Source organism: Marmota marmota, unplaced genomic scaffold (assembly GCF_001458135.2).
Source record: "Marmota marmota marmota unplaced genomic scaffold, marMar, whole genome shotgun sequence".
NCBI classification, from domain to species: domain Eukaryota; kingdom Metazoa; phylum Chordata; class Mammalia; order Rodentia; family Sciuridae; genus Marmota; species Marmota marmota.
Genome location: NW_025999897.1, coordinates 1,033,733 through 1,059,366, shown reverse-complemented (window position 1 = coordinate 1,059,366; position 25,634 = coordinate 1,033,733). Strand labels below are relative to the sequence as shown.

At 41.1% G+C, this 25,634-nt stretch overlaps 1 protein-coding gene across 2 annotated transcripts in view; it reads right to left on the bottom strand.

Moving 5' to 3' along the window:
• Window positions 1-492: 492 nt before the first annotated feature.
• The window catches only part of Dcaf7 (DDB1 and CUL4 associated factor 7), a 27,666-nt gene continuing 2,524 nt past the window's right edge, over window positions 493-25,634 (bottom strand). The window contains exons 2-8 of one of the 2 annotated variants that reach the window (XR_001505603.2): window positions 14,401-14,559; window positions 13,608-13,719; window positions 13,013-13,131; window positions 9,274-9,483; window positions 8,185-8,302; window positions 5,268-5,503; window positions 493-565 (exon numbers count right to left, since the gene is read on the bottom strand). Coding sequence is in view for 1 of the 2 variants with exons in the window: in XM_015504792.2 (XP_015360278.1) it covers window positions 5,331-5,503; window positions 8,185-8,302; window positions 9,274-9,483; window positions 13,013-13,131; window positions 13,608-13,719; window positions 14,401-14,559 (891 nt within the window). In the remaining variant the exon portion in view is untranslated. Of the gene's footprint in view, window positions 5,504-8,184; window positions 8,303-9,273; window positions 9,484-13,012; window positions 13,132-13,607; window positions 13,720-14,400; window positions 14,560-25,634 lie in introns of both variants that reach the window. The other variant, XM_015504792.2, reaches the window with a different exon arrangement.

Below are 25,634 nucleotides of genomic sequence, written 5' to 3'. Positions count from 1 at the left end.
ACATATGGGTGTTCTCTCTGCCTTAAGTAACATTCCCTATTTCCAAAGAACTCCTACTCAAATTCCTAGTCAGGACTGTGGCTCCGTGGCAGACTGCCAGTCCCCAGTGCTGAAAACTAAACAATATAAAACCCGAGTCAGGCTGCCCTCATCTTGCAATTTTCTCTGTCTCCCACCCAGGCAGAGGCTTCCTCAGGGCTACCAGTGTGCCTGAACACATCCCTGTTATTGTAGTAACATTACAAACTATTTGTAATTTGTCTCCCTTTGTAGAGTGTAAGCAGTCTGAAGGACACAATCCTTGGCATACAGTAGGTGCTCTGTGTTTGGTTAACCAAATAACAAGCAAGTGACCAAAACAGAGTAAGAGGTGATGAGCTGGACTGTCAGATAAGTGTAATAGGCTGAGGTGGGGTTTAATCCTCCAGCCAGTGTCTCTGAAACATTACCAAAGGGCAAACTGGGACGAACTGAATTCACCACAAGAAGAAATTCAATCTATACATGTTCAAGTTTTATTACAAAGTATGATGGGCAGAAAATACGGTACTTCTTATACAGGAGGCTGAAACAGAATGAAAGGGTGAAATTAGGTTTAATATACTTAGGAAACAAGAACTAAAGTCATAGAAACACTCCACTTTCAAGTGCCTTTGAAGTGGCCTTCAGTGGAGATCCTCAGTGTGGTTTCACAGCACAGTGTTATAATTTTATTACAAGCCCTGTGTACAATCAGTCCTGTGAAAATAATATTCATAAAAGAAAAACAGTTACAGTACAGTTCTGTAAGGGGCAGCTTCCTCTCCACCTGACAAGGGGATGCCACAAAACCTACAGGATAGAGGGAAATTTTAGATATATAACAAGAAAATAAGTTCAGACATACTAGGCTAATGGGCACAGAAAGACTGGTTAGATAACATTTTAGGGAACAAGAAATCTCCATTTTCTACATCAAGGCTTATACAATCATGCTACAAATTCACACTTGGTGGGGAACGAGGCAAAATCACTGTCAGAGGGGTCATAAAATACACAGGAACCAAAGCAAGTGATTTATACTGGACTAAAGCAATTCAAAGCTTCAGCTCAACATTTTTCATAACACGCTGTATACTACAATCAACCCAAGATGAGAACCTTTCTTTTAAATAGTAGATGTGACCATAAGTTCATCTTCACTGGTTTGTCCCAAATGTGGGTGCTTGTATGTTTTCCAGCTGTCACACAAACTGTCACCATCTTCCTTCTGGAGTCCAAACTTTCTTTAGCTTATTTGTTTCTGGTGTGACATACCAGTCCAAGCCTCTTTCAGAAGGCACCTGCATGTTTCCATTTTTAAAAACTGACAACCAGATAAAGCAGTCCAAAAGGACCTGGCCCATCCCATGTAGCCACATATTTGACTTTGACCATTAGCAGCAATGACAACAGTGGGAGGATAGGGTGAGGTGGGTGAGGTGGGCAAGGTGCAACATAAGACACTCTCAGCAGTGGCACAGCCAGCACAAAGAAGATGACTCTCAGAAAGCCTGGCCCAGGTTCACCTTGCTTTGCTCAGCTCAGTTCTCTTCCCAGAAAACTCAACCTAAGCATCAATCATGACCCTCTTTTCTCATCCTGGAGTGCAGACAGTAAAAGGAAAAGGCTCTACTTCAATTCTCTGTGTTTGGGTCAGTTCTCTACCCCAAGGCAGACAGACCAGAGATGTCACAGTCTTAAAATGGGGAAGTGAAGGGCAATCTAGAAGCCCTCCCACATTTGGTAAACCCTGCAGTTCTTGTATGTCCTTAGAGCCTAGGAATCTAGAGTCCAGGCTGCAGCAGGGAGAAGGTTCTATAGAAGAAAGGTAAGGGGTAGAAAAAAGAAAACAAAAAGGAGGAGGGAAATATGACTGCTTATCACCTCTGTGCAATACAATCAAGAAGAACCATGGTCTGGAATGGTCACAGGACATGCAATGCTTGTGGATTCTTATCACCCACCAGACATTGCCTATGGCTGCCTGCTGCAGGGAGGGGGCCCCTCTGACCTGAGCCGTCATCCTGTCTCATAGCTACCCAGCACCACTGATTAGTCCAGGAAGGCAGACTTCAAGTTCAATACTGCTCAGGGGCGAGTTTAACAAGTGTGGGTAGAGCTCTTAGCTGTTTCAGGCTGAGGGCAGCCTCATTCCACAGCCACAAAACACTCTCTGAATCCCTACTTCAGATCTAAAATGCCCTCTAACATTGCCTCCTTTCATCCACAGAAACACCACTTTTTCCCATGTCCAAAATTTCCTCCTAAAATTTCTACTATTGTAAACACATTGTAGGACTCTGAATTTTTTGTTGTTGTTGTTCTTCCTGAATCTTAGCCAATTTTCTGAGCTGAACCTGATTCTATATGGAATTCTCACCAGTCATCAAATATCATTTCTCTTCAAGTCCTAACCTTGCAGGCTCATTCCTCCCTGGAAGGACAGGACTTCAACTTCCTGAGTCCATCATTCAAGCCACTGAATGCCTTGGACTCACCAGCTTAGCTCTCTGATTGTTAAGAGACCTGAGGTCTAACTGACTCAGCATTCCACCCTTCCTGGGAAGCAGAGACACCTGAAGCTCAGCCTGCCAAGATAAGTCAAAGGGCCATCACAGCTACCAGAGCTCAGAGATGCCTCTGTGGCCTCCCTAGTGAAGTCCCAGCAGCATCTCAAGAAGAGCAGATCAGGAGCCCCCTTGTTGACTGTCATTTTGAGAACCAAAACCAATTAAAGAGATCTGCTTTAGAAACTAAAACTTCAAGACTTTCTACATCCTCACACTACAGAAATCCCCACCTCAGCCATAAGGCCATGTTCCTGATGGGAGGGTGAGAGACCCTGATCTTTAAAATACCAGTAACCTGGCAACTGCGTGTATATGTGTTTGCTAAGAGAAGCAAGAGTGAAGTCTCAATTTTGTTCCAAGTGGGGCACAGAAGAGTAGGACTGCACTTCAGGGCCTACAGCAAAATGACAGGTCTGGAAGTCCATAGGGCAAGGAGGGAAAAAAAACATCAGAAGTAGGTGGTTTCCTGGGTAAATAGCTACGTCATCAAAACCTATTTTAATAACTATTGCTAATTATATTTTCTGAATTACTATTTTTGAGTTCCAGTTAATAAATCTCCTTGCCACTCAGACCAGGTTTAAGTCCACAGTGGAAGCTGGGCATGGTGGCGTGTGCCTGTAGTCCTAGCCAATTGGGAGGCTAAGTTTGAGACCAGCTTGGGCAACATAGCAAAACCCTGTCTCAAAAAAAAAAAAAAAAAAAGAACTCAATAGAGATAGGCCATCCCCAGCAAGACCAGCCCTTGCTACCACCTTGCAGATTCTCTCCACAGAAAGAAACTGGGGGCCTCCTAGAGCAATAGCCATCAGCTGGACTTGCTACCTTTAGAGAAGACCCCATAACCACTAGCAAACACAATTAAAAGCAGAGAAGGAGGGTCAACCAAGAATTGCTCACTCTACATCTTCAAATGATACAGTGCAAAGCTGGTGGTAAATGCAGAAAAGTCAACCTCAAGTAGATGGCCAAACAGATCCCCAAATCATAATGATAAAATAAGAAGGTCAAAGCTGAAATACCCCAACTAGAAAAGGCTCTCCTATGGGACAAGCCCCTGTGTGGTAAAGCAAGCTATGACTTTTGGCATACTACTCCATCAGCGGTGGAAAAGAAAGACAACCATAAGAGTTTAAGGGCTCAGAAGAATGAAGTTAACTTTTATTTTTTGGTGAGATCCCAAGAGGACAAAACCACTGGCCTCTAGACCTGCTACTCTCCTAATCTCAGACAAGCAACTCAGTCTAAAAAACCTTCAGGCACTTGGTAGAGCCTGACAAGCTAGGTGAACTCTCCTCAGAGCACATTACAAACTGTGGCCACCCTAAGGGCTCATCCAAAGTTGGAATTACACACAAGCCTCTTCTGTGAAACCCATTCATGTAACGGAAACTGACATTTGTGACCTGTAAGTCAACAAAGACAACTCAGACTACAAGTCCAATACTGCTGAGAGGTAAACTGGGTGAAGGTGAGTTTGACAGATAAGGGTAGATCTCTTAGCTAGCTGACCCTGGAGCCTGTGATTCTTTTATGGCTATTTACTTGATGGCCTGGGATCATCACAGCAGATTAGTCCATCCCTTATGAACTGCCTGTATCCCCTACTCTAATGATCTTGCTCAAGGTCAGATGCATGGACTATATCTCTCAGGAAGGTGCTTGTTCAGAGCACTCAATCCAGAGGGGCCAATATCCCATCAGGCACAGGAAGCTCAAGAAACCAATACCCAAGTTCAGCTTAGAGATCATTCCTGCCTCTCATTCATTTCTGAAATGGAGCAGCCCAGGGTTTACGTCTGGAGGGAAAAACAGACTCTGGAACTAGGTATTAAAAACATAATCTCAATTCAGTTTTCCTGAAACAATTCCCCTTTAGCCTGGTCCTTCCAGGTACCTGCCTATCTCAGTTCTAACAAGTGCCCAAAGGTACCTAATAGGGCCTGACACAAGAATTTCAGAGTGTAACAGAGGCCTCCTACATCTGTCCTGGAGCCCACAATGGCCTTGAAAATGGCCAGGTTGAGAAAAGTTTGAGGAGTCGGTGGACTTCAGAGCACCAGGGCAGTTTGAGATTCCTGGTCGGATGTATGCCACTCAAGCAGTGACTCAGGAAGGTAAACTGCTCATGGGATCAAGGACCCAGTACCCATTCCAGGCACTGAGGGAAAAAAGAAAGGTGCAAAAACAGAGGACTATGAAACAAAGGAAGAAACCAGGAAGAATGGAATTCTTTTCATAAAAAAATTAGCCTGATAGATAAAAAATACACAAAGTGAGATTTGTTGAAGACACTGATACCAGGAGAAAAGACAACTTTGAATTTGTTCCCGCTTAAGTGCTAACATGGACATGGATGGGGAAGACATGGACTGCTGCCTTGGGCAGCAAACAGATAGGGACAGCTAGGGCAGATGGATACAACAGAACCAGTGCTCATTAACACAACAGATGACAAACAAATATACAGAAATGTTTAATTGAGGCAGCAAAGGAGAAGAAGAAAGGAGAGAAAACAGTAAAACTCAGCCCTGGGCTGAGGAGGAGCCACATAGCACTGAGTCCGGCACAGAAAGTGAGGGGTAACTGGCCGGGAACTCCTAGAGCAGCTTTTGGAAACAGTGGGTGCAAAGCAACAATACACATACTGGCCACTGGAAACATGTTTCTTCTTACTTGGGGTGGGGCAGAGACGGGAAACACAGAGGCCCCTGCCTTGTGGGTGAGGTGCCACCAACACTACACTCGGAGTATCTCCAGGCAGTTGTTGTAGCAGATGGCAATCCAGTCGGGCTGAGTGGATGCCCACTGCACATTGTTGATCTCTCCTTCGGCTGTGTAGGCCAGGATAGGGTCCTCGATGGCCCGGGGCATTTGCTGGATGTCCCAGATGAGAGCCTGATGGTCATCCGCTACGGATAAAGAAAGTGAGCAAACAGTATCACAACTCAGGCAATGGGTAATGAGTCACAGCTGACAAAGCAATGCCTGTGAGGAAGGTTTTGTTTTAAGACCCTTTTTTATACATGAGGAAACAGTTTCAGAAATGTTAAGGCACTTGCCCAAAGTCATACAGCTATGCAGTCAGTGAGTGGCAAGCTCAGGTCTAGCCTTTATTCCAGGTTACATATGTCCTCAGGCCCCATGCACATTGCACCAGGGTTAGGACATTAGATCAGGACTAAATGAGCACCTCTCATTGGGCTCAAGCATCAGAAGAGGGCAAAGGGATAAAAAGGATCCCAAAAGAGGAAGTCATTTTCAGCCACTAAAAAATATCTGAGTGGTTAAAGATCCCGCTCTCATGATTCAATGTAATGTGAATATAAGCCTATGAAAATGACTAGAAGGAAATCTATCAAAATGAGAATGATGGTAACATTAGAAAGACTAGGTTATCTCTACTTTTCTCCATTTCCTAAGTGAACTGTAATGTGGTCACATTACTTTTTATTTGGTATTGGGGGCTGAAACCAGGATGCTTTACCCCTGAGCTACATCCCCAGTCCGTTTTATATTTTGAGACTGAGTCTTGCTAAGTTGCCAAGGCTGGCTTCATATCTGCAATCCTTCTGCCTCAGCTTCCCAAATTGTGGGATTATAGGCTCATGCCAAGCTGATCACAGGACTTTTACAACCAAAGTAAAAAACTTTCGAGGGAAAAAAAAAGCAAGGACCTTCAAAGTCAATATTCTCTGACTCCATCATCCATCCTGATGTGAAAGCCAGTCTTGGATATACAAGGAATCTGAATAAACTGAACCCTGATAGACTAGGCTAACCATAGGCAACACTGGTCTCTTATCAAGTCCATGTAACATGGGCAAAGTATAAGATCCTTTCCTGGGAACAAGAGATCTGAGGCATCGCTTCAAACCCTCAGTCATCCAAAGCCCTGAGATCCTGATCCTTAATGCTCAATAAAGTACTCTTAAGCAACAGCTCTTTCAATGGAAGGGTCTCAAAACAAGTGCAGCATACACACAGCAGGGAGCCAGGTGGAGGCACACTGTTGGAGCAGAAGGTAGGGCATCTGCCAAGCCAGTACTACTCTCTATGAATGAAGAGTGACACTTTTTTCTTCCTTTTCCCTCCCTATCCATACTCCAGGACAAAAAGAGGGAAGTAATGAAGAAGGCAGACCATGACATGGGGTTTAGAAGGTGGCAGCAGGCCTCCAAGTGGTCCTCAATGAGATGTGAAGGCATGAGCAGAGGGCTATAATTGAGAAATGCTTCCTGCTAGTCAAATTAATACTATGATGGCAGAAAACCATCAATCCTCGATGCTTCTTTGACTATATAATGGATAAAATTCATCATAAGGCTAGTAATTATTGAGGAGAAGAAAAAGTATGGTAGAAGGAAGCCTGATGGGCTGGGCATGGTGTAGCACATGCCTGTAACCCCAGTGGCTCAGGAGAGTAAGGTGGAGGATGGCAAGTTTAATGCACTTAGTGAGTCCCTGTCTCAAAATAAAAAATAAAAAGGGTTGGGGATGTGGCTCAGTGGTTAAGTACCCTTGGATTCAATCCCTACCACGCACCCCCCCTACCCAACACACATACACAAAGCCTGATGCACTGGGGAAAAAAAAGAAGAATGCTGTGGGACTGGAGTAGAATCCTGTTGCATAAAATAATGGGATGTGTGCTCATATTTGGGGGTATGTATATGCTTGTATACACCAAAAGGGTCCAGAAGAAGACACCAACTGTTGTTAAAAGTTACCTATAAAGAGTGTGGTTCAGAGGTGGAAATGAACAGCAAGGAGAAAAAAAAGACTTTTACCTTCCTATTATACCTCTGCATTATTTTCTTTCTGTCTTTTTTTTTTTTTTTTGGTGCTGGGGATTGAAGCCATGGCCTTGTGCATGCAAGGCAAGCACTCTACCAACTGAGCTTATCCCCAGCTCCCATTTTCATTTTTAATAATAGACTTGTATTATTTCTAGAATAAAAGTTACACTGACAACCAGCATATTTTTAAGGGATACTCTTTTTGGTCTGCAAAAATGGTGAAACGAGAACTATAAGTCACATGATACTGATCATGCAAGGTTATGTGCTCTTCAATACATTCAGAGCTTCCTGCAGATTTGTTATTGTGAAGGTAGAAAGTCTTGACAGTTCCAAAGATTCTGTTACACCCAAGAGGGATGCCTCTTCTTGAATATGCATTCCCTGTGTGAACCTAAGTTTCCCAGGGGACTTTGAGGCACAGCCTCCCCTGCATTTTTTAATATTTTTTTAGTTGTAGATGAACCCAATACCTTTATTAATTTATCTTTTTTATGTGGTGCTGAGGATCAAATCTAGTGTCTCTCATGTGCTAGGCAAGTGTCTACCACTGAGCTACAACCCCAGCCCCCAAGACCATTTTTAATATAAAATGTCATTAGTATATGGATAATGCTCAGATCTCCACTGAGGGTAAAGTTGATTTGGAAATGTGGAGAGGCTCCTGATAAGTTAGTTACTTTGTGTACATCTCTTAAAACTAACCTTGACAAACAGTAAGGATTATATTCCTAAGAACCCAGGAGTCAAAGATTCTTTACTACCCCTTGTTAATTTCTCCCCATCACGGTTACCTGCAGTGCAGATGTGGCAGGATGAATGTGGGGCCCAAGCAATGCCATTGACACATGCTCGGTGGTTGTTTAACCTGGCAACAGGTGTGCAGGGAACTCGGACATCCAGAATCACCACCTATAGAAATACAAGCAAAATGCCCAGGAACTGCAAGGTGTGAAAGAAAAAAAGAAGAAACAAGCAAAACACACTATACACACAATTTTTTTAATATAACTGTTCATTTGTGGATTTAAATAATATTAAGGGCAGATTTCCCAAGGGTTGAGGAATAAGAAAATAAAGAACAAAAAAAGTCCCTATTTTGAACAACATCAGGCCTTGAGACTGATAGGAAAGGGGAAAAGAAGGAGTAGGTAACGTGAATTTGGACAACACCAAACCCCAGTAGGTGCTTAAGATTTTTATTTTTTTCTCTGTGCAGAACTGGGGATTGCACCCTGGCTGTGCGCATGCTAGGCAAGAGCTCTACTACTGTGGCCCCTGGTAGGTGCCTATGGTAAGAATTCTGTGCATCTCAGCTAGGCAGAATGAGAGCCTCACCAAAACAGAAGTTGAAATGTAAGAAGTCTGAGGCATCCACTTCACCAAACCAAGGTAACTACTGCATCATCTCTACCAACAACCTACTCCTTTCATCAAGTCACTGTCATTTCTATATCTGCTTGCTGAAGTCAGATGGGAAAACTGCCTGTTTTTCACTCAGTCCTATAAACACAAATGATTTGGTTTGCTTTATAGATTCTGCTTGTTTTGGTCCCAACTCCAATTCTTCAGATTAGTAGAAGATCTTAACAAAGTCCTTGTTCTTGATCTTGGTATTATTAACATTTTGGGCAGGATGACACTTTATTGGGAACTGGCCTCTGCATTGTATGATGTTATCAGCATCCCTGATTTCTATCCACTAGATGCCAGGAGTACTAACTGCCTCCCACTGTGTGTGACAACCAAAAATGTCTCCAAATATTTCCCAAGATCACCTGGGTACAAAATTGCCATCAGCTGAGAACCAGTCTTCTAAAGATATACTAAGAAGTGATGGAGTTAGGTGGCAGGGCCTATGTGAGCCTGCATGGTATGCTCACCTCCATTCCATCCATGGCCATGGTGGCCAGATAGTTAGGGTCCTGCTTGTTCCAGCAGAGGCGAAGAAGTGGGTGATGCTGTGGGTCTTCATAAATGATGGTGCTGTGTTCCAGATGGCGGAGGTCAAACATCCGCACTGAGCCATCGGCACCCACAGAGGCAAACATATCCCTGCCACCCCCAGCTCGGCTAAACGCAATATCATAGACCTGTTGATGAGGAAGAAACTTCAGTCAGATTCAGATCTGTTGCCTCCTTTTCCTGTATCAGGGAAATTTTTTTCATATGAACCCCAGCTCAAAACACCGAAGCAGATAAATAAGCCCAAATGGTGTCTGTGAGTATTGGAACCCAGAGCTCTGACACCCTTTCCAAGTCCTGATTTCTAAGTCTTCTTCCTCCAACACCTGTGATAAAACAAAAGGCACATACCCTGGTAATCAACATAGTACAAATAACTCTGAACAAGAATTCTATATACGTAGGCTCAGTGGAAGTCAGAGCCAATGGCTATCTTCTGCCACACTCCAAGACTGAGACACTTATTTCCTGGGTTCTGGTGGCTTTCACTTGTAGGAAATCACAGGCAGGTCCATGACCACATTATGGTTAAGGTCATGAATGTGAGAGGTGAAAGCCAGCCCTCCTGTGGCTACTTAACAGCAGTAAAGCTGGTTCTGTTATGACACCTGGACTTAAGATTCATTTGCAAGAAACATGTAATAGCAATTTTGAATCATGAGAGACTCAGGTTTTCCTATATTCACGAAAGTTTAGGATCACTCTCTTGCCCTAGGACATGTTTTTCTTCTCCTAGAGGGCTTACGTTCATAAATGAATAAATACAGGTTTTTTGTATTTATAATTTGCTGCAAACATTGTATATCACTAATGCCTATGAGGAAACAGAGAGACAGCAATGGAGAACTTCAAAGAAAGACAGGGACTGAGAGAGACAGATAACGCCAGCACTAGATGAGTGGAGAGAGACAGAAAAACAAATGCCAACAAAAACCAACCCTCTACAGTCAAGATAACAATGACAGCTGACTTCTAGGGAGACATGGGTGGAATTTCTCTCTAGACACTGCAGCTCCCGCCCTCTTAAGGTTCTGCCTACTGAGGGACATTGCCAAATGAGTATCTATTTCTATCCAACTTCTTTAGTTCCTTTCTCTCTGGCTGACTGTGAAGAAATTATGCTTTTCTATGGCAGAGATTAAGACTGGTTCAAAAGGGACCTGGGTCAGTTATCAATAGGAGGCACCCAGGCCTAACACACCTGAACCTCAAGGCTTTGTCAAGTGCTGTCCAGCTACTTTAAGACAGACATGTTTAGCAGTATGTGTGCGCTATGGTGCCAGCTCTGGTGCCAGCTCTGGTTGACTCTTGGGGACAGAGACACAGGGGCCCAGGGACAGTGAGGCTCAGTAACAAAGATCGCTCAGTTTTGAGTGATTTGTTTCTTCATTCTCCACCTGTATGATTATTCAGAAACAAAAGGACAGTAACAATTCCCCAACATACTAAACCTTCCTCTGAAACAAAAGGACAGCAACAATTCCCCAACATACTAAACCTTCCTCTGAAACAAAAGGACAGTAACAATTCCCCAACATACTAAACCTTCCTCTGAAACAAAAGGACAGTAACAATTCCCCAACATACTAAACCTTCCTCTACTATGATTTGCCAGGTAGCCACAAAGCCTTCCAATGAGTCTTTATTTAGAGAGGTGGACTGAGAAAAATCAAAGATTCTAAGAAGTATTCCTGTTTAATTCAGAGTCACCATCCTTGGGTTCATTCTGTCAAGGCCAGGGCCTGTATGCAAAGATCCATTCCTGGTTCTCCCCCAGCTGCTCCTCTTTGTACCATAGGGAACTGATTCCTACAGGTTAAGTTTGGCAGTCCCAAGCTGTGGGCTGCTTCTGACTGGTTCAACCATGGGAAGCCCTGTGGGAAATGGATGGTAGAAAGTAGAGAAGCTAAGTATTTTTTCCTCCTCTCCCTGTTCTTAGAAGCATTTCTGCCAGGTAAACTCAGCCCCTGGGCTCCAGGAACCCTGCCTCCTCCTTTGCCACCTTTGGTCTACAGGAAGTGTCAGCTTCCTACTACTCTTAGCTCAATTATTCTCTGCTGCCTCTGTAGGTTCTCAGCTTAAACAGCATCTATGGAAGCAATTCCCTGGCTTGAGGCCTCCCAGTTCAAATATCAGAGTAATTGCCATCTCTGGGTTGAATCTAACAGAGAACAGTGAGCGAGGCTGTCACATAACTAAAATGCATCACTGTTCCACATGATGCCCAAGATGGTTTCCAGAAGTTCTTCACTAATCCTTTCTGTAGGACAAACCCTTCATATGATTAGCAGGAGTCAAGTCCAGTAGTCTTTGTAACGAATCTTATGTTTAGGAGTACAGAAGCCTGAAGAATAATCCCTTACTAAAAATGATAACCTGATTGTCACCATCCTAGTCTCTTGTCAACCTCAAGTTTCTGGCATAAGGTTAAGGCATTTTTTTTTTCCTTTGGGCCACACTGGGGATTGATTGCAGGGCCTTACCTCACATTATTTTTGTTTTTTTCCTGTACAAATATTAATACCCCTAGCCATGTAGGTAAGGGAGAATAGAAAAGGAAACACGACCTCCAGAAAATCAGACAGGAGCATGGAATGGCTCTGGAAAGAAAAATTTATGACCATTTTCCCAAGGAATGCTTTTACTAAAATATAATCACCAATAGCTTTTCTGACAGATTAAAAGTACAAGATTAATAAAACCTTTTTAGACAAAAAAAATTGAAAATTAGGTTGGTCTGTCAAGAAATATCTTTTTACTGCCTCCCTTCCCTCCAACAAATGCTATTAAGTTTTGAGGCAAGTATTACTCTAAGATTATTTTTAATCACATCAGTTTCCAGTGTGTCTGTAAGGGACTTCATTATTTAAAAAAAAAAAAACTTTTGGGGAGGCTGAGGCAGGAGGATCCCAACATGGTTGAGGCCACCTTGGGAAACATAGTTGACACCCTGTTTCAAAGAAATTTTAAAAAGGCTGGGATAGGGCTAAGGTTGTGGCTCAGTGGCAGAGTGCTTGTCTCACACATGTGAGGCACTGGGTTCAATCTTCAGCACCACATGAAAATAAATAAACAAAATAAATATATTGTGTCCATGTATAACTTAAAAAATATTTACAAAAAAAGAAGGCTGGAATATAGCTCAGTGGTAGAACATTTGCCTGGCATACAAAGGGCCCTAGATTCAACCCCCAGTACCCAGGTGGGGTGGAACCCCCAAAACCCCAGTAACCTTTGGCATGAAAAGAAAAATGATAAAACTATAGAATAAGTCATTCATATTGGTCAAAAAATTCATTAGTTGCTGGGCATGCTGGCTCGTGCCTATAATCCCAGCGACTTGGGAGGCTGAAGCAGAAAGATCACAAGTTGCTTCAGCAAATCAGTAAGGCCCTGTCACAATATAAAAAATAAAAAGGGCTGTGGATTTGGCTTTGGGATTAAGTGTCCCTGGTTCAATCTCTAGTATCAAAAGAAAATAAAAAAAAGCATTAGTTCACAACATATCTGCTGTTTTGACACATTACAGTTTTTAATTTAGACAAGCATATTGGCATTATGATCTTCTATGTAACAAGCACAATAGTGAGAGAACTCTAAGACCTCTCACATACAGATACAGAACACATTTGAGGAAAGAAGAAAAAGTGTCATTACCTCTTTGTCATGTGCGATCAGCTGGGTCTTCACATGGCCAGACACAAGATTCACTCGCCCCAACACCTGCCCTGTCTCCAGTCCCCAGATGGTGCAAGTTGTGTCGATGCTTGAGGTACCTGCAAATACCACTTCAAGTGAGAGGCTGCCAGGAGTGAGGTTCTCCTTGCACACTTCCCTCCTGCTCATCTGCTTGGCCCAGCAGACAACATGCCACAAATACTTTCTTAGCACAGGGAGGGTCAAACATAAAATTATTAACTCACGACCTTAGATTTTAACAAGAGACAAGACATATACACATAGAAAGCTCAATTCTATATAGAAGAGTTAATAACTATATTCCGTATTTATCCTACTTCTCACTTGGCCTGTTTTAGGATGATGTACTTAAAAACTGGCCCAGGGGCTAGGGTATACCTCAGTGTTACAACATTGGTCTACCATGCATAAGGCCTTGGGTTCTATTTCCAGCACCACAAAAATGAAGCAAAAAAAAACAACAACAACAACAAAAAAACGGGCACAGTGTTATATATGAGAATATGTATCTCTGCTTTTTCAAACTGGACTACATGCTCCCTAACTTCTTTACCTAAAAGATACGGATCCACCTCATTCCAGTCAAAGGAGGTCAGGGGGGCACAGAAATCCGAGTTCTTGTTATTGTTTAGCAAACATTCCAGCCTGGTCTCTGTTTCTCCAACCTAAAGGGAGGGGGAAAAATCAACCAGTCTTATCTTAACCAACAAAACAAAACAAAACCCTGTTTAGGTAGTACCTTAGTAAATCTAAGACATGAAGGAAAACATTTCAACATAAAGAATGAGAAACTTCCTAAATACCACATTATTTCAAACTTTCTCCTCTACCCAACTTTGCTTTCAAAATTTTCTTCCCTGCATCTTTTCAGAGGGGTCTTCTCACTTTGCTCTACTCAGAATCTTGGCATCTTGCCTGCTAGACACAATGCCCAAGGCTACTAAGGATGTTGCTGATGGTGAGCTAAGCGAAGGGGCAGGAGTGCTCCAAGACCCACTCACTTCATTTATTAGACTCAATGGCCTGGTATTTGGTTTAGTTTACTCAAAAGTATCTTGGTTGTCAAAAGAATAAGAGCCCTGACACCCACTGAGGGCTGTTCAAGTCATATCAGGTTAATTAACTAAGCCTCAGGTTTTCAAGGCTGACTATAGCCAGCAGTAAGACTCATGGAATCTTATTAGAAAATCTGCTGAGCCAAACAAGGTCAGGCCAGATAAGCTGCACTTGCTTCTCCCTTGCTAAAATGACACTTTCCTCTAGTCCATCCATTCTCTGTGATTCCACACTAACAGCTGACAGTAAGAAAGCCCATTTGTCTGGCTGCTAATCAAGCATCTGCTTACCCTCCACACTCGGAGATAGTCACCACTTGTCGCCAGTAGGTCTGGATAGACGCCCTTTGTGTCAGGGATCCACATGAGTTTTGTGGTGGGATATGGATGGTCAAAGGTGTTTCGGCAAATAAACTCCGAACTTTCCTCATCTAAACCAACAAGCTGAACCTGCAACACAACAAAGTTGAGCCACATAAGCTTCTTTTTTTTTTTTTTTTTTTCCCTTCCTTTCTTCTCTTTTTCCCTTTTTTTGATGCTGGGGACTGACCTGAGTGACACTCTACCTAGAACTTTTTATTTTGAGACAGGGTCTCACTAAGTTGCCCAGGATGGCCTCAAACTTGTGATCCTCCTGTCTCAAGCTTCCAAGTCTTTAGGATTACCAGTGTGTGCCACCACACCCCAGCCAGCATAAGCATTTGTTCTTTTGGAGAAGTATCAAATACATCAGATCCCTAGCCAGTGATAGAAATCTTGACCCTGTATTATACTTAACTCAGAGTAAGAAATTATTACATTGAGAGGGCACCTAGACAAACCATCCCACTGCCAGACAGAAAAATCAGACTCAGAAGGTTCCATTACATTCAATACTGCAAAGCCAGTATTAGAGACAGAGAAGCTCTCAATACATGTTCTCTGACTCCCAATCCTACACTCTTGACCTCAAATCACAAAACTGCATTATCTGTTCAGCTGGATGTTACTCAAAAATAGTCAGGGTGAAGAAGTGCTTTTGACTGGAAATGCTGTGGGCATCTGGTGCTTGGAAGCCAGGTATATCAAACACCTTGTGCAGTCTCTTACAGCAAATTATGTCCCACTAAAAAGCCAACAATGCACACTCCTCACTCTCACCCCCAACTTTAACAATGGTTCGTTACAGGTTTATACGTAAGGGTTTGTGAATGAGTATTTGAGAATCCAAACCACTGTGAGTGGCAAAAAAGTGGCATCACTGATAAGAAGTCCCACCTAGTTCTGGCTACTTTTGCTTAGAGTCAGTTTTCCACCATTAATTTCGATCTTCTCCTGTCAAACTCAATCTGGTTCAATGCGAAATGACACTCACATACATTTGCTTACAAATTTTTAACTCAAAGACAGAATGGTGGGATAAGAGGAAAAGCACTAACCATAGAGCAGAAACAAAATTCCTTGTCTTTCTGGTCTTAGTTTTAGATACCTGTACATACTCTCCCCAAATTAGGTTTAGGTACATAAATAAATTCACTCAAGTGTACAGTTCCATGACTTTTGGTCAACATACACAGTTATGTAACTCCCACAACAATTAAGATATAAACACTTCTACCAGCTAGGTATAGTGGCTCATGCCTGTAATCCCAATGACTCAGGAAGTTAAGGCAAGAGGATCACAAGTTCAAGATCAGCCTGGACAACTTAACAAAACCCCATCTCAAAAAAATAAAATAAAATAAAAACAAATACAAGGCTGTCTGAGTGATAGAGTCCTCCTAGATTCAACCCGAGTAACCCCATTCCACACACAAAAAGAACACTTCCACCAACTCGAAAAGTTCTCTCTGGCTTCTTAGCAGACAACTTGGTTGTATTTTCCTCCATATTTCAAGCTGTGCACTTAGGCAAGAGTCTTACTCAATGTGAATGTTTCATTTATGCAACCTAGTATCATTTCCCAGAGACCTCATATGTTTGCACCAAGTTGTGTTTTATTCTCAAACAGACCCAAGCTCTTCTATTCCCAGTTGCCAACCAGATATGAGAAGAATAACACTTGGCTCTAACTTTCGTTTGAATTTTTGTTCAGATACTCAAATATTTAAATTTGACAAAAGAGAACATGAGTTCTCTGTGAATAAATTCACATAATACAGAATAAAATGATAAAGTCTCCCATTAACTTCACCACCGATTTGATTTTGATTCTATTTATTGACCGTAACGAATTCTATTTATGACAGTTCTACACTGAGAAAACACTATGTGATAGGTATTTTCCCAAATGTTTCTCTATGTATTTGTATGTGTACAGGTCTGGTGTTTTTGTTTTTTAATATTTTTATTTATTTATATATGGCGATGAGAATGGAACCCAGTGCCCCACACATGCTTGATGCTAGGCAAGCACTGAGCTACTACAACCCCAGCACCCCCCCACCCCCGNGTTTCATCTAGATTTTCCACTGTGCTATGACAAATTGTTAATAGCAATCTTATTCTTTAAACTTCTCTCTCCCTACTCCATATTTCCACTCGTGCACCAAAAGAAGAATGTGTTACTGCCCCTCTTCCCCCTGGGGAGAATACTTAGGGTGAGGGGTCCTGATCTTTCATCCCAACTAGGAACTAGCTCCACTCAATGGAGGAAGAATTGTTGAAGTGATAGCAAAAACCTGAGTTGGGCCTGTGGGCATGTCTCCCTGGTGAGCCTGACCACTCTCCCTTAGGCATGCCCCACAGAACTCTTGCTTACCCTTCCAGGCAAATCAGTCTTCTCAGAATGCCTGTGTCCATCATCTACTCCAGTTTTTCAGAACCTACAACTTCTGGGGGAGCTCAAGTTGGATCTGTCCTTGAAACAGAAGTAAAAATTCAGAAAAGTCTCACTTCAGCTTCAAGGCCAAAGTGCATTTTTCCAACTTAGTTTACCAGGACGCAACACCACATTAGAGGTGATTAATCAGTTAATAATAGTGAAGCTAGGTTTCCCTTTTGACGACTATAATTTTTTTAAATATTTATTTTTTAGGTGTAGATGGACACAACACAATACCTTTATTTTCATGTGGTGCTGAGGATTGAACCAGGGTCCTGTCCATGTTAGGCGAGCGCTCTACCACTGAACCACAATTCCAGCCCCACGATATGATTTGAATGTAATTTCTTTGATAGAAGTTCCCATCCATGGGCTGGAGTTGCAGTTCAGGGGTAGAGTGCTTACCTAGCATGTGTGAGGCACTGGTTCGTTAACAACTAAAAAAATATTTTAAAAAAAGTCCCCTTGGCTGGGGATATGGCTCAAGTAGTAGTGTGCTCTTCTGGCATGCGTGAGGCACTGGGTTCGATCCTCAGCATTACATAAAACTAAAATAAAGATATTGTGTCCACCTAAAGCTAAAAAAATAAATATTAAAAAAAAAAGTCCCAGGGCTGGGGTTGTGGCTCAGTGGTAGAATGCTCGCCAAGTATGCATGAGGCACTGTGTTCAATCCTCAGCACCACATAAATGTAAAATAAAGATTGTATCCACCTAGAACTAAAAAATAAATAAATAAATAAAATTTAAAAATTAAAAAAAAAAAGTCCCCAACCAAAAAGGGGGTGACTGGTAAAAATTTAGATACCAAGAATTCTATTCCTGAACCCTTTAGCATCATTTTCTTTCTTGCTCTTTGTGGGTGGGGGTGGGGGTGGGGTTTCCTGGGGAGTGAACCCAGAGGCCCCTTACCACTGAGTCACATCTCCAGCCCCTTTTATTTTTATGTTGAGACTGAATCTTGCTAAGCTGCTTAGAGCCTCACTAAATTACTGAGGATGGCCTTGAACTTGTGATACTCCTGCCTTAGCCTCCCAAGTTACTGGGATTATAGGCATGAGCCATGCCATGATGCCCAGCTGCTTTTACCCTTTATGTGACTTTGGGTAAGTGATTTAGCATATCTTATAAATCTCCTCATTTTCCCATGAATTTTGATATGTAGCATTTTTTCCTGGTCTGTTGATTTCTTTTTTTTGTCAGTTGATTTCCCCCTAACTTTAAAAAGAAATTTAAGACATAATCAATAATTTTCATAAACTGGTTTATCTTTTTATTTTTTATGTTGGGTTACTTTTTGGGGGGAGTACCAGGAATTGAATTCAGGGGTACTTAACCACTGAGCCACATCCCCAGCCAGCCCTTTTTATTTTTCATTTTGAGACAGGGTCTTGCTAAGTTGCTTAAGGCCTCACTAAGTTACTAAGGCTTGTGGCTGGCTTTGAACTTTCGATCCTCCTGCCTCAGCCTCCCAAGCTGCTGAGATTACAGGTATGTACCACCACACCTGGCTGGGCTACCTTTTTATTTACTTATGTATTTAGTTGTAGACAGACATAATATTTTATTTATTTTTGTTGTGGTGAGGATTGAACCCAGTGCCTCACATGTGCTAGGCAAGCACTCTACCAAAGAGCTACAACCCTAGCCCTGGGTTACCTTTTTAAAAACTCCATGTGCATGCACACTGGAGAGTGAACCCAGAGCTTCAATACTAACCATGCACTCTACCACTGAGCTATATCTCCAGCCCCTTGTTGGGTGTAATTTTAACAATGTAAAGTATTTCCTTTTGTTCCAACTTTTCTTTTGCCTTGCTTTTAATTCTGTCTGAAGTTAATATTATCAGGCCTGATTTCTTATAAGAGATCTTGCTTTTTTGTTGTCATTCATTCCTTTCTCTTTATTTCCTCTTAAGTCATACTATGATTTAATTCTTTTTAAATCATTTAAAAACATTTAATTAATGTTAACTGTTTTACTAGTTATATTTACAAAAGGTATAATATTTGAAAGGCACAAAAGCAACAACAGTGAAATTAAGGCCCTACATCCTAGCTCCCCTTCCTGGATAAGTCAACATTCCCCATCTCTTATGTATCCCTTCCACACATAAGCATATATGGGTATGCATGTGGATGTGTGCAATTTTTTTTTTTCCATGAATGGTAGTTTGTAATATGCTATTCTGCACATTGTTTTCTTCACTCAGTGGTTTTTAAAATGTTCCATATTAGTACATGTAAAGCTAATCCATTCTTTTTTTTTTTTTTTGGCAGGGTGGCACTCGGGATTGAACTCGGGCACTCTACCACTGAGCCACATCCCCAACCCTGTTTTGTATTTTATTTAAAGACAGGGTCTTACTGAATTACTTAGCAACTTGCGGTTGCTGAGGCTAGCTTTGAACTTGCAATCCTCTTGTCTCACCCTCTGGAGCTGTTGGGATTCTGGGGTGTGCCACTACACCCGGCGAATCCATTCTTTAAATAACTGCAAGGATGTACCACAATTTATTCAATAATTTCTTTAATATTTTCATATTTTATGCTTACAAATAATGCTAAAATGAGTATCCCTGCACATTTCAACCATGTAAGCATAGCTGTAGTGTGAATTCCCACAAGTGAAACTACAGGGTTGAAGGTAATTCCATTTTAAATTTTGATACCAACTGCTACTTGACCTCCATGGTGGCCAAGAGAAACTACACATACACTCAATGTGTGTTAATAAGGTTTTAGATTTTCCTTTATCTAGCTGAAACTTTCCTTTTTCTTATGAGGTTCGGTTCCATTTTTTTATACCTTTATTTATTTGTTTTTATGTGGTGCTGAGGCTCAAACCCAGTGCTTCACATGCAAAGCAAATACTCTACCAACTGAGTTACAACCCCAGCCCCATCAGTTCTACATATGCTTAAGAATCATTTATATATCCTTTTCTGGGAAGTATTCATATTTGCTTCCCTTTTTCTATTGATTTACTGGGTTGTAACTTGCTGATGTTTATATATTAAAAGATGTGTGGTCTACAATGTTACATGTAGTTTTTCAATGTCATTTATTTTTTTACTTTGTGGGGTTAGTTGGTTTTGCCAAAAGTATTTTATTCTTATATGGTATTGTTCATTCCCGCTTTTACGCTTTCTCACGCTGTGATTACAAAATTCTTCCATGCTCTATAGTTGTATACTCACATTTTTTTTTTATTCATCTGGAATTCCGGTACAAGGTTTAAGACAGAGAATTTTTTTTTCCTAGTCTCAATGCCACTGATTTTTCATTATTCATATTGCACCATCTTTTTGCACAGACAAAATTTCTTTATGCATTCTGAGTTCATTTCTAGAGTCTCTTCTGTTCATTTGTTAATCCTTGCAGTACTACCAAACTATCTTAATAACTACAGCTTTATAGTTACAGTTTGTTGTTGATTTTTTAACATCTTGGTGATTAATGTCCCGCCTCCTTCATTGCTCTTCCTTTTCTGACAATATGTGCATGTTTGTAAAATGCCTGTGTAGAATTAATCAGTTTACCCTGGTTCTAAAAAAAAATTTTTTAAAAATTATGGTATTTTTAACAGGGATCATATGAAGTTTATGCACATGGATACTGATGCTAAGCTTTTCTATCCAAGAATAGAGTCTACCTTTCCATTTTTCAAGCCTTGTCTCACGTTCGTCAGTGTTATTTTTCCCATATAAACCTTATAGATTCAAGTATACTCCCAGGTACTTATAGTAAAACACAATCCTACAATATTTATAGATCTGTAAACATTACTCCATTGCCTGTCAACAAATGTAGTTAGCCTAACATCTTTTCCCCTTCTTAAAGAGGACTTGAGCACTTTGACTAGATGTTCAAAGAATTCTTTCTTCATTCTTAAAGTGCAGAAAATTTCCTACAATGTTTCAGTGCCAATTGCTTTTTGATAATTTTTCTTAAGACTCTGTATGAACTCATTACTTCAAATCTCTACCTCTGAATTCTTCTTTAACTATGTATTTGAGCTTTTAATTTTACTTCTTTGGTTCTCTTCTTCAGGGAAATCATTACACCTAAGTTAGATCTTCTTTCTTTTTTTAAAAAATATTTATTTTTTAGTTGTAGTTGGACACAATACCTTTATTCCATTCTGCTGCAAATGACTCACACGCAGGTCAGCATGAACAAGCAGAAGAAACTGAAGAAGCCCCTTTATTGTATATAGCAGTCTTTATATAGTATTGTGAACAAAGAAGGCAGCATTCCAACAGCAATGAATCAGGTCTTTAAGTTAGCTAAACACAGTATACAGAAGTAACTTACTAATCAGAAGTAACCTGCTTCTCATGGATTAATCTACTCTTGGGCTGGAGCATTCTGAGCTCTGCTTTTTGTTAAGAACAGATAAAAATTTTTCTTAGAACCCTCCTAGCCCACTTGGCAGAACATCCTGTTTGCAGGCAAAGCTCCGTCAAGATAGCAGAGAGTCACCTTATCTAAACCTTGGTGGAACATCCCATTTGCAAGCAAGGTCCGCCATGATTGTAGGGCTCTCCTTTGCAAGTAGCTCACAGTCACCTTATCTAAACCTTGGCGGAACATCCAGCTTGCAGGCAAGCTCCATCAAGGACAGCAATAATCTCGTTTTCAAGCATGCTCGAAGTCACATCTGATTCTCTACACATTCATTTATTTTTATGTGGTGCTGAGGATTGAACCCAAGGCCCTGCGGGAGCTAGGTGAGCGCGCTACCGCTGAGCCACAATCCCAGCCCCTAGATCTTCTTTCTTTTTGACCTCTATTACATTCTAATGGTTAACTTCTCTCGTTTTAAAATATTTGTCCTCCTTATTCTTTTGTTTTTGACAGCTTGTATTTACCTTTATTGTTTCAATGTGGCTTTGAATCCTGTGATAATTTTAGTTTTCTCTTCTACTTTTCTGTGCTCTGCCGGTTCCATTTTCTCCTGTCACTGTGCCTTATTTTACTTGATCTACTGTATCTCTGCTCAGAGTTTTGAATTTTTTTAAAGTTCTTTAAATTCTGTGGCAAGACTGGCCATCATTTTTTTAGCTGAGGTGAAACACTATTCTAAGTGAGGGTACTACGAGACACTTGTTTCCACTTGCCCATCCTTTCTTATAGTATCTTTCTGTAGCTTTCATACTGGTTCCTTTCCAATGAGACAGGTTCTTCCCAGATGATTTGAAGGAAGCTCTTGTGGAAGGGAGGCCAGGGCCATGGTCCAAGTTAGCAAAACACGAGAAGCCTTTGCATCTCCTCAGCCAATAGAGAGGTGAGGTGCCACCATGCTGCTCTTAGTTCAACCTCTCCTCCTTCTGCCTCATAGAAGAGGTAGCACACCAATATGTCTTCTGGTACACTTAGCTCCCCAACCCCCAGCTTTTGTTTAATATCTTTATTTTTTTATTTATATGTGATGTTGAGGATCGGACCCAGTACCTCACACTTGGTAGGCAAGCACTCTACCTCTGAACCACAACCCCTGCCCAGCTTAGCTTCCTTCTTATCCCAGGTGTTTTCACTGTCCCAGAGGATTGATTCTGTCCATCAAATCCTATTTTGAAGAACTGTAGCTGTTCTGATTTTGGAATCTGCAGTCACAGATTTCTGCGGTCACTGCCCTCCTTTCTCAGTATTTTCCCATAGCCATTAGCCTTCCTTACATAGTGTGGAAGCATACAGAAAAAATAAACCTGACTTAAGTGGTTGACACCTAAGTCTTTCTCTGCCTTTTTCTCCACAGTATTTCCTGCCCTCTTGCTAAGTGTCTTATCTCCTACCTCCAGTGCCCTTCTGCAACCATTGTTCCATAACACTTTACCCAACATGTGAAATGAAAGTCCCTAAAGAGAAAAGGCTGCAAAGCAGGATCATTTTACTCAGGTTTGTTTGTTTTAATATTTATATTTTAGTTGTAGTTGGACACAATACCTTCATTTTATTTATTTATTTTTATGTGGTGTTGAGGATCGAACCCAGGGCTTCACATGTGCTAGAAAACACTCTACCGCTGAGCCACAACCCCAGCCCTTTACTCAGGTTTTTTTGTTTTGAGGTACTGGAGATTGAGCCTAGGACCTTGAACATGTTAGGCAAGCACTCAACCACTGAGCTACTTCCCCAGCCCCAACTTATTATTTTTTAAAAATATTTTTAGTTGTAGTTGGAATTAATAACTTTATTTATTCTTTCATGTGGTGCTGAGGATCAAACCCAGTGCTTCATACGTGCAAGGCAAGTGCTCTACCACTGAGCCACAACCCCAGCTCCATCCCTAGCTCATTTAAAACTGTAAATGTTACTGTCTGGCTAGACACAATGGCACCTACCTATAATCCCAGCTAATCAGGAGATTGAGGCAGGAAGATTGCCAAGTTGGAAACCAGCTTCTTCAACTTAATGAGACCCTGTCTCAAAATAAAAAAGGGCTGGGGATGTAGCTCAGGGGTAAAGTTTCCCTAGGTTCAACCCCTGGTACTGCAAAATAAATACATAAATAAGTATTGTCTAGAGGCTGGGGATGTGGCTCAAGTGGTAGCGCACTCATCTGGTATGCATGCGGCCCGGGGTTCGATCCTCAGCATCACATACAAACAAAGATGTTGTGTCCGCCGAGAACTAAAAAATAAATATTAAAATTCTCTCTCTCTAAAAAAATTAATAAATAAATATTGTCTGATGTCTTCTAAAAATCAAATATGAAATATAAAATACCCCTTGAAAGCATGATCACAGCTTCACTTTCACAAAGAACATAAATTACACATTATTCATACTTATGTTTTTTTCAAAGTATCATTATCTACCTTGTTTGTTATTATAAGCTCCTGGAGGAAACTGTGTATTAGACTTTAATACATATACAGTTAGCACAGAACACAAAGGAATGTATGTGAGTATAGTCTTTAAACCAGCTCTCAAGTTATCCAGTTCAGCACAACTCCAGCCATCGCACCATTTCCCCACAATTGTTAACATAACCAAAATCAACTACAGCAACATTCTGAGGATATAAACCAGCTATTCCTGGTCTTTTCCACTTGTCCTCCCTTCAAACCTATTCCTGATTTTTACTCTAGGGCAGTGCCTGCAGATGCCTAAAACCTGCCCTATCAAACTTTTAAGATGAATTCTGGTACCACAGCCCTTTGGTTCCTGACTCAGAGACTGACCAGTCAGTCCTGGCAGCAAGGCCTCAGGCATGCCAGACTATCTCCAGAAGAGATTCAGTCCTTATTCAATCAAAGCATTTCCAGTAGTCTAGGGAACGAGGTTAGAGCAAAAAACAATATATTCAGTGATCCCATGGGGGAATCAGTCCTCTCACTGACTAGAAAAGGAAGGGGGAAGTAAAACCAAAAGAGTTTAATGTTTTAAATTTCCTTGCTGACAGAAGACCAGGGACTGGAGGAACACTTTTGCCAGGACCTGGCAGAACATGGTAAATTTCTAAATATCTGTCAAAATTACTGACAAGTACTAAAACACATTCTTTTCATTGCTTTTGATCTCTCATCTGCTGATGAAGGCTACAGAAGTTTTCCAAGTATGATCCCTGTGCTTAAAACATGTATACATGTTCAGTACATACTTGTTCAATTAATGAGTAAATGAATGAGAATGGGCTGCCGCAAATACTGAAAGATGAAAAATCATATACCAGTGTCAAATATACCAAATATATAAAGTAACTCTGCATTAAAAATTTCAGAGGAAGCAACACAGACTGACAAGGCAAATGTTTATCTGTGAGTACTGCAGGTGTAAGGTGGTTGCACATAGACACACTTCAGAAAGCATCAGGTATTACCAACAGTCTCTTTCCTTGAAAATGTGCTCCACATGCTTAAGAGCTCAAGTGCTAAGTTAGTTAAATATTAGGGAAAAATAAATCCCAGCCACTCTGCCAACTTTATTCAAAACCAATCCTGAAACATGTGCCTAAGAGAAAAGCCCAAGAACTGCTACCTTTCTTTTTCTAATAAAAGAAGGGGAAAACCACCTGCCTAGACCAGATACTGTTAAAACTCAAAAGAAATGTCAAATTCTTGTATCAGAGTACTGTGGGCAAGCCAGGTAGAACAAGAGAACACAGGCTTAAAGTAATACACTATGCTACCAGGAGTCTGACTATGTGAAACTGGAAGATCAAAAAATGGACTGGGATCAGAAATTTTCCCCTAGGTCTTTAAAGACAGGGAATGAACATAATGACACTTTATGGTACCTTTCTGATATATAAAAGTAGATTTACCCAACATACATATAGTTCTCCTTGAACATATTTCAATTACAGACACAGTAATGATGATGATTAAAAAACAGCTAACATTTCTATACGGTTTACTCCATGTCAGGAAGAATTCCTAAATCCACTACATATATTAACTTACATAATGTTCCAAACAAATTTATAACGTAATAAAATGAACTTATTACCCTCATTTTACAGATGAGGAAAATGAGGCATAGAGGATAATTTGCCCAAAGGCCACACAAAACTGGGAAGCAGTAAGATGAAAATCTCAATTCATGGGGCCAGAGGTGTAGCTCTGTGGTAGAGCACTTGTCCAAAAGCACAAGGCTCTGGGTTTGATCCCTGGAGAGAGAGAGAGAGAGAGAGAGAGAGAGAGAGAGAGAGAGAGAGAGAGAGACACACACACAAACAAAAAAATAACAAAAAAAGCCAAAAGCCCAAAAAAGCC